The sequence below is a fragment of the Moschus berezovskii genome, chromosome 14 (genome assembly GCF_049115385.1).
Source record: "Moschus berezovskii isolate FMDL1 chromosome 14, NW_MosBer_1.0, whole genome shotgun sequence".
NCBI lineage: Eukaryota > Metazoa > Chordata > Mammalia > Artiodactyla > Moschidae > Moschus > Moschus berezovskii.
The window spans coordinates 83,310,500-83,326,259 of record NC_142473.1 but is presented as its reverse complement, the minus strand read 5'-3'; the positions used below and the strand labels follow the sequence as shown (position 1 = coordinate 83,326,259).

General features: G+C 37.3%; 1 protein-coding gene across 1 annotated transcript; it reads left to right on the top strand.

Moving 5' to 3' along the window:
• Nucleotides 1–9,427: 9,427 nt before the first annotated feature.
• Nucleotides 9,428–10,378, top strand: LOC129554113 (olfactory receptor 1165-like). Its single transcript, XM_055422746.2, has one exon. The coding sequence runs from the start codon at nucleotides 9,428–9,430 to the stop codon at nucleotides 10,376–10,378; it is 951 nt and encodes a 316-aa protein (XP_055278721.2).
• Nucleotides 10,379–15,760: the final 5,382 nt, after the last annotated feature.

Here is a 15,760-nt window from a genome sequence, read left to right as displayed (position 1 = left end):
AGTAACTAAGATTTAGTGTGCCCTTTCAAGAGCATTGTGGATAGTTGTCCAAGTCTTCCAGAATTTATAGTACTCCCAAACTATTTTTTTTTCCAGAAAAGGAAACAGTACACACTTTTTATGTAAGGCCCTAGTTAATACAACATTCAACAATTTTAGTAAACTTCAGAGAATTACCTATAAAATAACAAACGTTGGTGGGAATGCAAACTAGTATAGCCACTATGGAGAACAGTGTGGAGATTCCTTAAAAAACTGGAAATAGAACTGCCATATGACCCAGCAATCCCACTGCTGGGCATACACACCAAGGAAACCGGAATTGAAAGAGACACATGTACCCCAGTGTTCATTGCAGCACTGTTTACAATAGTCAGGACATGGAAGCAACCTAGATGTCCATTGGCAGATGAATGGATAAGAAAGCAGTGGTACATATACATAATGGAACCTTACTTAGCTATTAAAAATGTATTTGAATCAGTTCTAATGAGGTGGATGAAACTGGAGCCTATTATACAGATGGAAGTAAGTCAGAAAGAAAAACACCAATACAGTATGTTAATGCATATATATGGAATTTAGAAAGATGGTAACGATGACCCAATATGTGAAACAGCAAAAGAGACACAGATATATAGAACAGTCTTTTGGACTCTGGGAGAAGGCAAGCGTGGATGATTTTAGAGAATAGCATTGAAGCATGTATATTATCACATATGAAACAGATCGCCATTTCAGGTTCTATGAATGGGACAGGGTGCTCAGGGCTGGTGCACTGGGATGACCCTGAGGGATGGGATGGGTGAGGGAGGAGGGAGGGGGTTCAGGATGGGGAACACATGTACACCCGGGGCAGATTCATGTCAATGTATGGAAAAACTAATACAATATTGTAAAGTAATTAGCCTCCAATTAAAAAGACGTTAGATAAAATTGGCCCAATAAAATTTTCATAAACCCTTCAAAAAATAAAACACTGTTGTTTTGTAGTGAATACTGAAATTCTAGGGGTGCAGGTTGGGAGGGAGGCTGGGGAGGGAGGGGTACATGTATATTTATGGTTGATTCAGTTTGTTGTCCAGCAGAAACTAACACAACGTTGTAAACCAATTATAGTGTAATAAAAGAAATTTCTAGGAGAGGAAAAAAATGGAAAAAAAGTGTTGGCAAGGATGTGAAGAAATTAGAACCCTCATACATAAGAAAATAAAATAACAAACAACATATAATTAAAGCCTGGACTATTTAAATTAAGTCTCTAGATGGTTTGTCATATAAAGATTTCTGAGTAAACTCATATTATCATTTGGCTGCCAAGGTACAGTCATTGAACAATGGATTTATAGAGTCATCCTGAAAATTTATATCTCAAAGATAAAGCTAATTTATAGCTAAATTTATAGAAATTTTATGAGAGAGTTGCATCAGCAGAAATATAATAAACTAAGAGTTGTTCAACACTAAGACACTAAATTTAAATACATATTTATTTAATCCCACATAAGAAACATCAGTACATTATAAGTTCAAAGAAGTCATATATTTGTTCCCACAAAGTCCTGAATATGATCTGGTCAAATTCTACTCGTGAATATAAAATTCATTTGCTTTTTGTACATAAAACATCAAAACTAAAATTAAGAACTGCACACTTCAGAAGGTCCAACTAAATCTAAAGTAGGCTTTCGTGTCAATCTTTAATTGTGTATAATAGAGCAATTGGTATATAATGAAGAAATAACAGAACTTTATTTGTAAGTAACATTATTGGTGGACTGAATACTGCTGCTGCTGCTGCTAAGTCACTTCAGTTGCCCTGCTAATATCTGCTAGAGTATCTTGGTTAACCTGACTTAATTTTGCCGAACTAGCAAACTTACCTGCAGTTTATAGAATGAACCATGTTTGACATATGTTATACATCCTTATATCTAAGATACTAATCTTAAATAATGGATGATAGATTTTAGGGAAAATATAATTTTTAAACTGTAATTAGGTTTCTGTCTTTTAAAAGAAACCTGAACAAATTATAAAGAAAAAAAAAGAAAAAAGTCTAGAATAGAATGTTTTTGTTTTTTTCTTTGGAAAATACTTTGAATGGACGTTTATTTACACACATTTAAAGCAGAAATTATCCATAAATTTTGACAGTACAATTTTACTCTGTATGTAAAGATTTTAGGATTGGAAGTCTGTTAATATAAATGATTTTATTGTCTGTTCTACAAAGTCCTAATAATGAGGTCTTTATTTATTTCCAGAAATGAGTTATACTGTTAACTTTAAATTCTTCTTGGTAGTCTGCATAGGTGCAGCTTTTTGTTTTGTTTCTAAAGTGTTGGGGCAATACTTTTAATGAAATTATTCACAAGATAAAGAAAGAATGTACAGAATAGTCTCTTAATGGAGAAAATGTTACAAGTTCAGTGTAAACCTCATCGTGTTAGTTGCTCAGTCTTCTCTGACTCTTTGAGACCCCAAGGACTGTAGACCACAACCTGCTCTGTCCATGGAATTCTCCAGGGAAGAATATTGGAGTGGGTAGCAGTTCCCTTCTCCAGGGGATCTCCCCTACCCAGGGATCAAAACCTGTTCTCTTGCACTGCAGGCTGATTCTTTACTGTCTGAACCTCCAGGAAAGCCCATAAATCTCATTCAGTTCAGTTCAGTTCATTTCAGTCGCTCAGTCGTGTCTGACTCTTTGTGACCCCATGAACTGCAGCACGCCAGGTCACCCTGTCCATCACCAACTCCCAGAGTCCATGCAAACCCATGTCCATCGAGTCGGCAATACCATCCAAACATCAAATACTCTGTCATCCCCTTCTCCTCCTGCCCTCAATCTATCCCAGCATCAGGGTCTTTTCAAATGAGTCAGCTCTTCACATCAGGTGGTCAAACTATTATAGTTTTGCCTTCAACATCAGTCCTTCCAATGAACTCCCAGGACTGATCTCCTTTAGGATGGACTGGTTGGATCTCCTTGCAGCCCAAGGGACTCTCAAGAGTCTTCTACAACACCACAGTTCAAAAGCATCAATTCTTCGGTGCTCAGCTTTCTTTATAGTCCAGCTCTCGCATCCATACATGACCACTGGGAAAACCATAGCCTCGAATAGATGGACCTTTGTTGGCAAAGTAATGTCTCTGCTTTTTAATATGCTGTCTAGGTTGGTCATAACTTTCCTTCCAAGGAGTAAGCGTCTTTTAATTTCATGCCTGCAATCACCATCTGCAGTGATTTTGGAACCCAGAAAAATAAAGTCAGCCACTTTTTCCACTGTTTCCCCGTCTATTTCCTATGAAGTGATGGGACCAGATGCCATGATCTTTGTTTTCTGAATGTTGAGCTTCAAGCCAACCTTTTCACTCTCCTCTTTCACTTTCATCAAGAGGCTTTTGAGTTCCTCTTCACTTTCTGCCATAAGGGTGGTGTCATCCGCATATCTGAAGTTATTGATATTTCTCCCAACAATCTTGATTCCAGCTTGTGCTTCTTCCAGCCCAACGTTTTTCATGATGTACTCTGCATATAAGTTAAATTAGCAGGGTGACAATATACAGCTTTGTGTACTCCTTTTCCTATTTGGAACCAGTCTGTTGTTCCATGTCCAGTTCTAACTGTTGCTTCCTGACCTGCATACACTTTTCTCAAGAGGCAGGTGAAGTGGTCTGGTATTCCCATCTCCTTCAGAATTTTCCACAGTTTTTTTTTTTTGTGATTTACACAAAGTCTTTGGCGTAGTCAATGAAGCAGAAATAGAAGCTTTTCTGGAAATCTCTTGCTTTTCCCATGATGCAGTAGATGTTGGCAGTTTGATCTCTGGTGCCTCTGCCTTTTCTAAAACCAGTAGGAACATCTGGATATTCACAGTTCACATATTGCTGAAGCCTGGCTTGGATAATTTTGAGCATGACTTTATTAGCATGAGAGATGAATGCAATTGTCCAGTAGTTTGAGCATTGTTTGGCATTGTCTTTCTTTGGGATTGGAATGAAAACTGACCTCTTCCAGTCCTGGGGCCACTGCTGAGTTTTCCACATTTGCTGGTATATTGAGTGCAGCACTTTCTCAGCATCATCTTTTAGGATTTGAAATAGCTCAACTGGAATTCTCTCACCTCCACTAACTTTGTTCGTAGTGATGCTTTCTAAGGCCCACTTGACTTCACATTCCAGGATGTCTGGCTCTAGGTGGGTGATCACACCATTGTGGTTATCTTGGTTGTGAAGATCTTTTTTGTACCGTTCTTCTGTGTATTCTTGCCACCTCTTCTGAATATCTTCTGCTTCTGTCAGGTCCATACCATTTCTGTCCTTTGTTGAGCCCATCTTTGCATGAAATGTCCCCTTGGTATCTCTAATTTTCTTGAAGAGATCTCTAGTCTTTCCCATTCTATTGTTTTCCTCTATTTCTTTGCATTGATCGCTGAGGAAGGCTTTCTTATCTCTCCTTGCTATTCTTTGGGACTCTGCATTCCTTTTCTTTTCACTTCTCTTCTTTTCACAGCTATTTGTAAGGCCTCCTCAGACAGCCATTTTGCTTTTTTGTATTTCTTTTCCATGGGGATGGTCTTGGTCCCTGTCTCCTGTACAATGTCACAAACCTCCGTCCATAGTTCATCAGGCACTCTGTCTATCAGATCTAGTCCCTTAAATCTATTTCTCACTTCCACTGTATAATCATAAAGGATTTGATTTAAGTCATACCTGAATGGTCCTGAATGGTCTAGTGATTATCCCCAGTTTCTTCAATTTAAGTCTGAATTTGCAATAAGTAGTTCATGATCTGAGCCTCAGTTAGCTTCCAGTCTTGTTTTTGCTGACTGTATAGAGCTTCTCCATCTTTGGCTGCAAAGAATATAATCGATCTGATTTCAGTGTTGACCATCTGGTCATGTCCTTGTGTTAATTCTTCTCTTGTGTTGTTGGAAGAATGTGTTTGCTCTGACCAGTGCGTTCTCTTGGCAAAACTCTATCAGCCTTTGCCCTACTTCATTTCGTGCTCCAAATTTGTCTGTTACTCCAGTTGTTTCCTGACTTCCTACTTTTGCATTCCAGTCCCCTATAATGAAAAGGACATCTTTATTGAGTGTTAGTTCTGAAAGGTCTTGTAGGTCTTTATAGAACCGTTCCACTTCAGCTTCTTCATCATTACTGACTAGTGAGGTTTATGTTTTCCCAAAGAAATTCAAGTGGTAATTTTGGGGAAGACTTTCAAAGATGAGTATTTGGACAATATCTTTAGCCTTAAACAGAGAACAAGCATCATGTGAATAAAAAATTGGATTCCAATAATTAATGGTATGTAGCAATATGATGGTTTATAAATTACCCTTTGTGGATACTGTAATGTAATGTTCCCTGAACCAAATGTTTTGAAAAAGTGAGTTCTGATGAAGGATACTGTCATGAAAGTTGTGGTGGCCACAGGAAATGGGAGAAAATGAGGTATGGGTTCTTTTGATTGTCCTGAGGAACTTACAGTAGGAAACTACAAAATTCTGGGCATTCGCACTTTGGCAAAATTTACATTGAAATAAGTTGAAATATCTTATGGTAGCCCTAAAAGAATCTTTTTTTTTATTAAGCCACTAGGAAAGTTCCCTAAATTTCTCAGTGGGAAAACTGTGTGTCAGAGACTATATAGTCCTATACATTATAAAATAGTTTTCTTTATCACATGATCTGCGGCACTTTGCAATATTCATGGCCTTCCAGTATATTTTGATATTTCCCCCAATTGCCTGTTTGTGACTGTTAGGATGCAGTCTGATTTTGTATTAGACTAAATAAATAAATAAAACTTCTCCCTTTGAAAAATTTTCTTCAACAATCTGTCTGGGTCCATTCACAATTTATTTTAATATCTCACTAGCCTAGACTCTAGAACCTCAATATTTCTCCTGACAAATATTTTCCTGGAGTTTAACTTGTCTTTCTTTAAATTTTTCTTTTCTTTTCTCACTGTACTTGTAGTTGTTTAAAAAATAACAAATTCTGTAAATAAAACCATTTAGTCATTTATTATTTAAATGAACATTTGGCACTTACCTTTTCCACAAATCTTTTCACCTGAATTTGAAATAATTCTGTTTTTTAACACAAAAGATTCCATATCACAAATAATTAAGATATTCATTTTTAAAAACATATTTGCATAATGCAATCCCCAACATCTCTGTGGGAGCATTCACAATATGGGCTTCTCTATTTAGAAGCACTGTCAAAGTTTATGGAATTAAGGTCTAAAAGCTTTAATTAAACTCCATATTGGAGGATAAAAACACTGTTTCGATCCCTGGTCTGGGAAAAGCCCACATGTCACGGGGCAACTAAGCCTGTACACCATGACTGCTGCCTGTGTTCTGGAGCCCATGAGCCCAAAATAAATGAATAAATATTTTAAAAAGGAAACAAGTTAGTATCATATATACAGTGCTTGCTTTAACTAAAACTAGCATTCAATTCTGAACAAAATTTGGAGAAAGGCATTTAGAATTTCAGAGTAATACCTTATAGAGTTAGTAAAATTAAAAGTAGAACTTGTTGCACTGATTATCTTTGGTCTACATGGACTTCAGCTATCTTTATCATTTATATTTGGCTTACTAATAAAAAGCATACTAAGAAATCTATAAAATAGCAAAAAAGTAAAAAACCAAAAACCTTCTATTTCAAGTGATTCTCTTTTAAAAGGCTCCTTTGGTTGGAATTAAAAGTATATTTGGTGATTTAATCCCTGATAAAACTTCAGTTGAAATATCAGGCCAACTGCTTTGATGTGGCTGACAATAGATGCTCAAACAAGTAAGCAGACATTTTCTTTATTTCTTAGCCATCACATATTAAAAACATCTTATACTTGTAAATGTGAACTTCAATTAGCTGCTGAGTTGTAGGTTACCCATTTGGCTAAATCTTCCAAAATTAGCTGCACTAGAGTTGTCAATCACTTTGAATAATTTGTGCAATCTTTGTTTTCCCGTGCCCCTACATATGTGTATATCAAGATTGCCTACACAGGAAACTGCACGTGTATATATGTGTGAAAGTGTGTGTATGTTCAGCTGTGTCTGACTTTTTGGGATCCCTAGACTGTAGCCCGCCAGCCTCCACTGTCCATGGAATTTTCCAGGCAAGAATACTGGAGAGGTTGTAATTTCTTCTTCCAAAGAAACTATGTAGTAACATCTTATTGGGTCAATATTTTACACGCCCTTCTTTCTTCTTGATATGTGACATAAAGGAGTAGGTGCAGGGATCACATGGATGAGTTTAAAATATTAGTGCTATGACCTCTATGACTGTAGTACAAAAATATCGCTGGATCTATCACCAGGCAGTCAGTCAGTTCAGTCGCTCAGTTGTGTCCGACTCTCTGTGACCCCATGGATTACAGCACGCCAGGCCTCCCTGTCCATCACCAACTCCCGGAGTTTCTTCAAACTCATGACCATTGAGTCGGTGACGCCATCCAACCATCTCACCCTCTGCGGTCCCCTTCTCCTTCTGCTTCAATCTTTCCCAGCAGTAGGGTCTTTTCCAATGAATCGGGTCTTTGTATCAGGTGGCCAAAGTTTCAGCTTCAGCATCAGTCCTTCCAATGAAAATTCAGGACTGATTTCCTTTAGGATTGACTGGCTGGGCCTCCTTGCAGTCTAAGCCAGTATCATGACACCTAATAAATCTCCACTGTACCAACACTTAGCTGATGGCACTCATATTCAGGGCATGACAAATAATAAGCCTAACTGGCTAAAGGCAAAAGTATGTATAGTATAATGTTGTGCATTTTGTATAGTGTATTGTTAAGTGTGCTTTCATATCCACATATGTAGAGATATATAAGACGAAAAACCATATCTTATCAGCCATAATTTGGGTTAGGGTCACTGGAAAATATGTTAATATACTTTTTATGATTTTAAGAAGTATAGCCTCTGTATGGTCTTCCCAAGTGGTGCTAGTGGCAAAGAACTCTCCTGCCAATGCAGCAGACATAAGAGACAAGAGGGGTTCAGTTCCTGGGTCAGGAAGCTCCCCTGGAGGAGGGCATGGCAACCCGCTCCAGTATTATTGCCTGGAGAATCCCATGGCCAGAGGAGCCTGGCAGGCTGCAGTCCATGGGGTCGCAGAGTCCAGCACAATTGGAGCAACTTAGCATTCATGAACACAGCCTCTGTATAGGGGTGAATTACTTTTAAAAACATTAGCAATAGGTCAATGGCAAAAGAAGCCATACTGTAAATTACAGAGAGGAAGTTTCCTGTAGTCATTCTGTTTGTAGCTCATGACAATAAACTGAGAATTCCTCAGGGTTTGAGTCCCCAGGGTTAGGTGGTTAGATATAAAAGAAATTAAAACACCATCATGAAGTATAATTTCTAGGTCTGTCTGTTACCCAAAGGTGTGTTCATTCTCCTTCTGCAATTTCTTGACTGTTGCATAAATGACAGATGATATTTCTGGCTATCTTTATTAACTATATTTTGCAGGAATCATCAACTTTCTGATTAAGGGACTGGAAACATTTAAACCAAAATTTCAATTTTGATACAAACATGTATGCAGCATATTAGTGTTAGCAAGGAATCCATCATAAAAAAACAAACAAACAAGGATACCTGGTGTTTGGTGCTTTGATTCAACCTAGGATCATCCTTTCACTCTGATCTGAGGGATATGGAATCCAGAAGGTTTTTAGCAGAGGAAACCTATGTGAGCTGAAAACAGCAACATACAGGCTAAATTCTACTTTTTTTTTGGATGTTCACATTCTACTTTATGTTATTTTATTTTTTTGATTTATTTATTTTAATTGGAGGCTAATTACTTTACATGATCGTATTGGTTTCACCATACATTGACATAATTCTAGTTTTATTAGTACCAGGACCATTGTGCATGTGCAGTTATATGTTTAACCCAAGAGAAACTATTATATTTTTCTTTATGTATTAAAAGTGTTTAATCTTTCCCAGGTCAATTCTGCTGTTATCATGTGACTGCCATAATCCAACCAATGATTTGTTTAGCCCTTTTTTTTTTCTGATTTCCTTCTATGTAGCCAGTGTTTTCATAGAATTATATTCTATTTTGGGGATATTTAATACTCTAAGCATCACATTCATTTAGGAATCATTTACATATAATACTACTATTGATAAATACTATTCTTTCTTATTTTCCAGGTAAAGAAACTAAAGTTCTAAAGGATAAAGCTAATTTCCCATAATCAAATTTGCTTCAGTTGTAAAGACAAGAGTCCAAGGTGACGCTTCAGAACATTCCTTGGTCTACACTGGTCACACTGCCTTCACCAACTTAGGCTGGGCTATCTTCAGTTTTTTTGAGTCCACCTTCTCATGTTCCACTGCTCAATTTTAATTCTTTACTTTTATTTTTTAAATCAAGAGCCATGGTACTGAATGAAGGAAATCAGAGCTCTGTGACCATGTTTATTCTCTTGGGCTTCTCAGAATACCCAAGCCTCCAGGCACCCCTTTTCCTGGGGTTCTTGACCATTTATACAGTCACTCTGGTGGGGAACCTTGGCATAATTGTGGTCACAAGGACCAGTCCCAAACTCCACACGCCCATGTACTTTTTTCTCAGCCATCTATCCTTTCTGGATATTTGTTCTTCCAGCGTATTCACACCCAAACTCCTACGTATCTTGGTTGTGGAAGACAGAGTTATCTCTTTCAAAGGATGCGTGGCACAGATTTTCTTTGGCTGTGCGTTTGTGATTACGGAGATGTCCATGCTAGCAGTAATGGCCTATGACCGCTTTGTGGTTGTTTGTAACCCCCTGCTCTACACAGGTGCTATGTCTCCCAAGCTCTGCAGCCTCCTGGTCGCTGGGACTTACACGTGGGGTGGAATGTGTTCCCTGACAATCTCACGTTCTCTTTTGGAGCTGTCCTTCTGCGGTTCTAATGTCATACATCACTTTGGCTGTGAGTATTCTGCCATCATCTCTGCTTCCTGTTCTGACACCCATTTCAGTCAGCTGACGTGTTTCATTGTTTCTATTCTCAATGAGGTGTGTAGCCTCCTGGTTATCCTCGCCTCCTATGTTTTCATAGTTGTCACAATCATCAAGATGCCTTCAGCTGGCGGACTCCGAAAAGCCTTCTCCACCTGTGCCTCCCACCTGACCGCAATCACCATTTTCCACGGGACTGTCCTATTCCTTTATTGTGTACCCAACTCCAAAAGCTCATGGCTCCTGGTCAAAGTAGCCACTGTGTTTTTTACTGTCATGATTCCTATGCTGAACCCTCTTATCTATAGCCTTAGGAATAAAGATGTGAAAGAGACAGTAAGGAGTTTGATAACTATGAAACTGCTTTCTCCCTCAGTATAATTCAGAAGTCCAATGGGACTGAAAAACCACTTGAATTAAAGTCAACCTGTGTATAATTCAAATAAATATGCTTGTGTTCATATTATGCCTAATAATTTTCCTATATATTTCTGATGCTAGTTTATCTTTATTATAAGTAAATATATGATTATGTTTCAAATAAATTGTATGTTGTATTTTACAATTTTTTTTGATGGTCAGATGAGCTATAATTACTTCTTGGTTAATAGAGAAATAATACATTATGGAAGTCAGGGTGGTGAAAAGGGATATATAGTTAGAGACTCATCCTTATGCTACAGTTTATGCTGTGATTTGTAACAATGCTGCAAACACAGATGACAACTGTGTTTAGTGTCAGGGTTAAGGTTAGGGTTAGTGTTAGGGTTAGGGTTAAATTTGCACTTAGGTTCTCATAACTAACTCTTCTGATTCAGTTTTATAAAATGCAAATTTTAGCTCTTCTCAAAACTTTATTTTATACCAGGTAAAATGAGGAGTTTTGAGTTTGCCTTATAAAAAGTTTTACCTGATTTTAAGCAAGAAGATCCTGAAAATAATAACTAGTCTCTGTAGGCATCACTCATTTTTTGAATACCAGTATAATATAGTTCAATCAAAGGTGTTTAATTGAATACTGAGAAAAAGTTAAATGTATTTCTAGGGAGATATGATGATTACTCAGTGATAAAGCCCAAGTTAAGAACTGCTCTATTTTCTCTTCTTCTGACAAATACTCAGGTTTTCACTCCTAATCCAAAGGAAAAGAAATGCTCTTCGTCAATAATGAAGTATGACAAAATCATAATGAGATTAACAGAGATGCTTCTGAATAACTGGACCTAATCATGAATCTACCTCATTTTGTTTAATAAGTCTTTCTTATATTCCTTTGAAGTACCTGCCATTACCACATATTCTTAATTATGATAACTTGAAAGTAAATCTCAATATCCATTAGACCAACTTCTGACATCTTTTCTTCCCTGTAAGTGGATCCTGTTTATCCTTGACCATTTCATTTTCATACAAACTTCAGTATTTATTGCGTTCATACTTTTAAAGCCTGAGACTCTTAGGGGCTCTAAAATTTGCGTCACTTGTTCTTTAGCTCTGCACGTTAAAGCATGCTTAGCCATGCGCTCTGCTTCATTCATCTTTGCTCCTTCATAATCATTACACATTTCTGAAATTATGATGAGATCATATTCAGTTCAGTTCAGTTCAGTCGCTCAGTCGTGTCCGACTCTTTGCGACCCCATGAACCACAGCACGCCAGGCCTCCCTGTCCATCACCAACTCCCGGAGTTCACTCAAACTCATGTCCACAGAGTCGGTGATGCCATCCAGCCATCTCATTCTCTGTCGTCCCCTTCTCCTCCCGCCCCCAACCTTTCCCAGCATCAGAGTCTTTTCCAGTGAGTCAACTCGTCGCATGAGGTGGCCAAAGTATTGCAGTTTCAGCTTTAGCATCAGTCCTTCCAATGAACACCCAGGATTGATCTCCTTTAGAATGGACTGATTGGATCTTCTTGCAGTCCAAGGGACTCTCAAGAGTCTTCTCCAGCACCACAGTTCAAAAGCATCAATTCTTCGGCGATCAGCTTTCTTCACAGTCCAACACTCACATCCATACCTGACCACGGGAAAAATCATAGTCTTGACTAGACGGACCTTGGTTGGCAAAGTAATGTCTCTGCTTTTTAATATACTATCAAGGTTGGTCATAACTTTCCTTCCAAGGAGTAAGCATCTTTTAATTTCCTGGCTGCAATCAGCATCTGCAGTGATTTTGGAGCCCCAAAAATAAAGTCTGACACTATTAGCTGCCTTTTATTTTACCATTGTTTTAATCTATTCATTTTTATTTTTGGCTATGCTGCACAGCATGTGAGATCCTAGTTTCTCAATCAGGGATCAAGTCCGTGCTCCCTGCAGTGGAAGCAAAGAATCTTAACCCTTGGACCCTAGAGAAATCCCATCATTGTTTTTACTAATGTGGCTTTGCCATTTTATTTATTTCTCATTATCATTACTATGATTTACTTGGTTTCTGAGGGAAGAGAGAGACAACAAAGGCATGTTATGTATTGAGTTTGACATATTGAGTTAAAAATAATCCAAGTTTTATCTCTTTCTTTACTGATTAGGGGAAAAAATTGGCATTGATAAAATTCTACAGGCATGGCAAATAGTAAGATATTGTGAAGAGTCTATATTAAGAAATTACAAATCTTAATACAATAAACACATTCTTTGAAAAAACAGCATTCAATCTGATATAATAAAAATAGAAAATATAAGTGAAGTCTTATCTATTAGTGTAACAGATGTCTGTGTGTGCTCAGTCATGTCTGACTCTCTGTGACCCCATGGACTTTAGCCTGCCAGGCTTCTCTGTCCATGGGATTTTCCTGGCAAGAATACTGGAGCGGGTGGCCATGCCCTTCTCTGGGAAATCTCCCTGACCCGGGATCAAACTCCCATCTTCTGCATCTTCTGTACTGCAGGTGGATTCTTTACCACTGGGGAAGCCCAAACTAATGGAATTTGTTTTCAAAAACTTCCTCACAAAGAAATCCTATGCCCTGTTTATTATGTTGGTGAATTTCTCCAAACATTTAAGAAATATTATCAATCATGCACAAATTTTTCTAGTGAATAGTTTAAGAGAGGATACTTAATAGCGCATTATATTCACTTAGTCAGATTTTAACAGTCAGTTCAAAGAAAGCTATTATAAGAAATAAATTTATAGATCAATCTTTCTCACAAAGTTAGTTAATGAATATTCAAGACAAAATATTAACACACTGGATTTTATTACAGAAACTGAAAAGTGGTTTAATAGTCATGAATTAATAACCATAAATCAACATATTAAAATAAAAGGGAAGATACATAATTCATGCAAATTACAGTTCTAGAAGAATAATTTGGTTAAATACAAAACTTATTCCCTGTGAGTTGATTTTTCTCAACTCACATTTAATAAAATTGCTATTGGCTACAAGAAACTTTAAGTAATCCTCATATTAGCTATTGAAATTACTGATTAATTTTAAAATTCTTTGGCTGTAACTTTAATTGGAGGCTAATTACTTTACAATATTGTATTGGTTTGCCATACATTGACAGCAATACTATGTATACATTTAAATTAACATCTCTCAAGAATGTACAAATCCAAAGGCAGTTCCTTAGAGTTTTAATTGAAAAGTTCACTTCTTATATGGCTGTGACAAATGTTTCTAGCATCCATGTCTTGAATAGAAATTAACCTCTTTCTGATAAAACTATGGGTTTCTCTGGTGACTCAGATGGTAAAGAATCCACCTGCAATGCAGGAGACCAGGGTTCTGTCCCTAGTTGGGAAGATCCCCTGGAGAAGGGAATGGTCAGCTATTCCAGTAGTTTTGCATGGAGAATTCCATGAACTGAGGAGTCTGGCAGAATATAGTCCATGGGGTCTCAAAGAGTCAGACGACTGAGTGACTAACATTTCACTTCCTTTAGAGTATAAAATGGCAGAAATAGGTTATCATTGTGAAAAATATGACCTGTTGACCAGTATGATGGATAGCAGAAATGGCTTTCTTTTGGTGTAATGAAGATATTCAGGGGTTACAACTTAGCTATCAATAGTTTCTTGATAATCCTTATGCTTGCAGGAGACCTGTGTTCAATCCCTGGGTCGGAAAGATCCCCTGGAAAAGAAAATGGTAACCCACTTCAGCATTCTTGCCTGGAGAACTCCATGGACAGAGGACCCTGGCAGGCTACAGCCCACGAGGTTGCAAAGAGTCGGATATCACTGAGAGACAACATACACACATACATGTTTGCATGAATAAGTCTTGCAAATTGCACTTTTAAACAGTCATTTCTGTTTGCTCACCGTTAGAATACAAGGATGCAATTGGTATTTTTATATACACTGATTATGCAGCACTACTGAATTCTGTTATTATTTTCTCATATTTTCATTGTAGATTCCTTAGGACTTTCTGTATACAGACTCTAGCTGGCAAATAAAGACAGTTTTACTTTCTACTTTTCAGTAATTATAATTTTCTTTCCTTATTCAACAAAAATCTAAAATAAGATGTTAATTAAAAGTGGTTAAGGACATTAGTTTTTGGCTGTTATACACAGAGTTAGGAGAAAATCAAGCTATTTTACTTTATGTAGGATTTTTTTTTTCTATTTTCTGTTTCTACACTAGACATCATATTAGCTTCAGGTATTTTTGTAGATGATCTTTATCAGGTTGAAAGAATTTTCTTATATATCTTGTTTACAGCTATACAGGTAATCATTTTTTTTCCCTTTCCCTCTGAGTTATTGTTTATTTTCCTATCATACACTGTGATATTTTATTTTCTAATATTCCATTCAGTATTTCTGTGATGAAGTACATTAGTTATCTTGATCTATGTTTTTTGTTTGTTTACAACATCTTTGTCTGGTTTTGGTGTTGATGGTTGTTGATTAGTTACTAAGTTGTATCTGACTGTTTTGCAACCTCATGGACAGTAGCTCGCTAAGCTCCTCTATCCGTGGGATTCTCCGGGCAAGAATACTGGAGTGGATTGCCATTTCCTTCTCCAGGGGATCTTCCTGATACAGGGATAGAACATGTGTCTTCTGCCTAGCAAATGGATTCTTTACCTCTGAACCACCAGGGAAACCCATGAAACACCAGAGATGTCCCAAAACTCAGGCAACGATCAGAAATATTGGTGGTGGCTCCTCCTCACTGTCGGAGATACCCACACCCACACCCTCTCTTTCCTGGTGTGCCTCTCTGCCTTGCTTCCATCGTAACTACACAGTTTCTCTGTGTGCTCTCCCACTTGTTTTGTTGTCTCTAAAAATAAACTTCATACCTTCATTTACAATTTTTGCCTCATGCATTTTTACTGGGGACTATATATATATATATATATAATATAAATATATATTATATATATATATATATATACACTGATGGCTGCCAGTAACCCACATCTCAGCTATCAGGTTTTAAACTATGGAGTTATGATTCACACATTCTAAACTAATTAACCATTTTCAGGTTTTGCGCATTGCTGATTGAGTTGTCTTTGCCTCTTCAACCAAATCCTGAGCTCCTGAAGGTCAGGAAGCAGGCCAAAGAATTCTATCATTTTACTTACATAACACTGGGTTCTAGATATCTGTCGCTGAAAATCAAATCCAGAAATCTTTGGTTTCTATCATAGAGGTTTCTTAGAACCTCTGTCAGAATCACCTGGGAAATCAGTTGAACTCATGGATATTTGGCAGAGAAACCCAGGAATGTTCATTTTAAACAAGCCTCTTGGAATATTTTTATGTACGTGGATGTTTGGGAATTAAAGA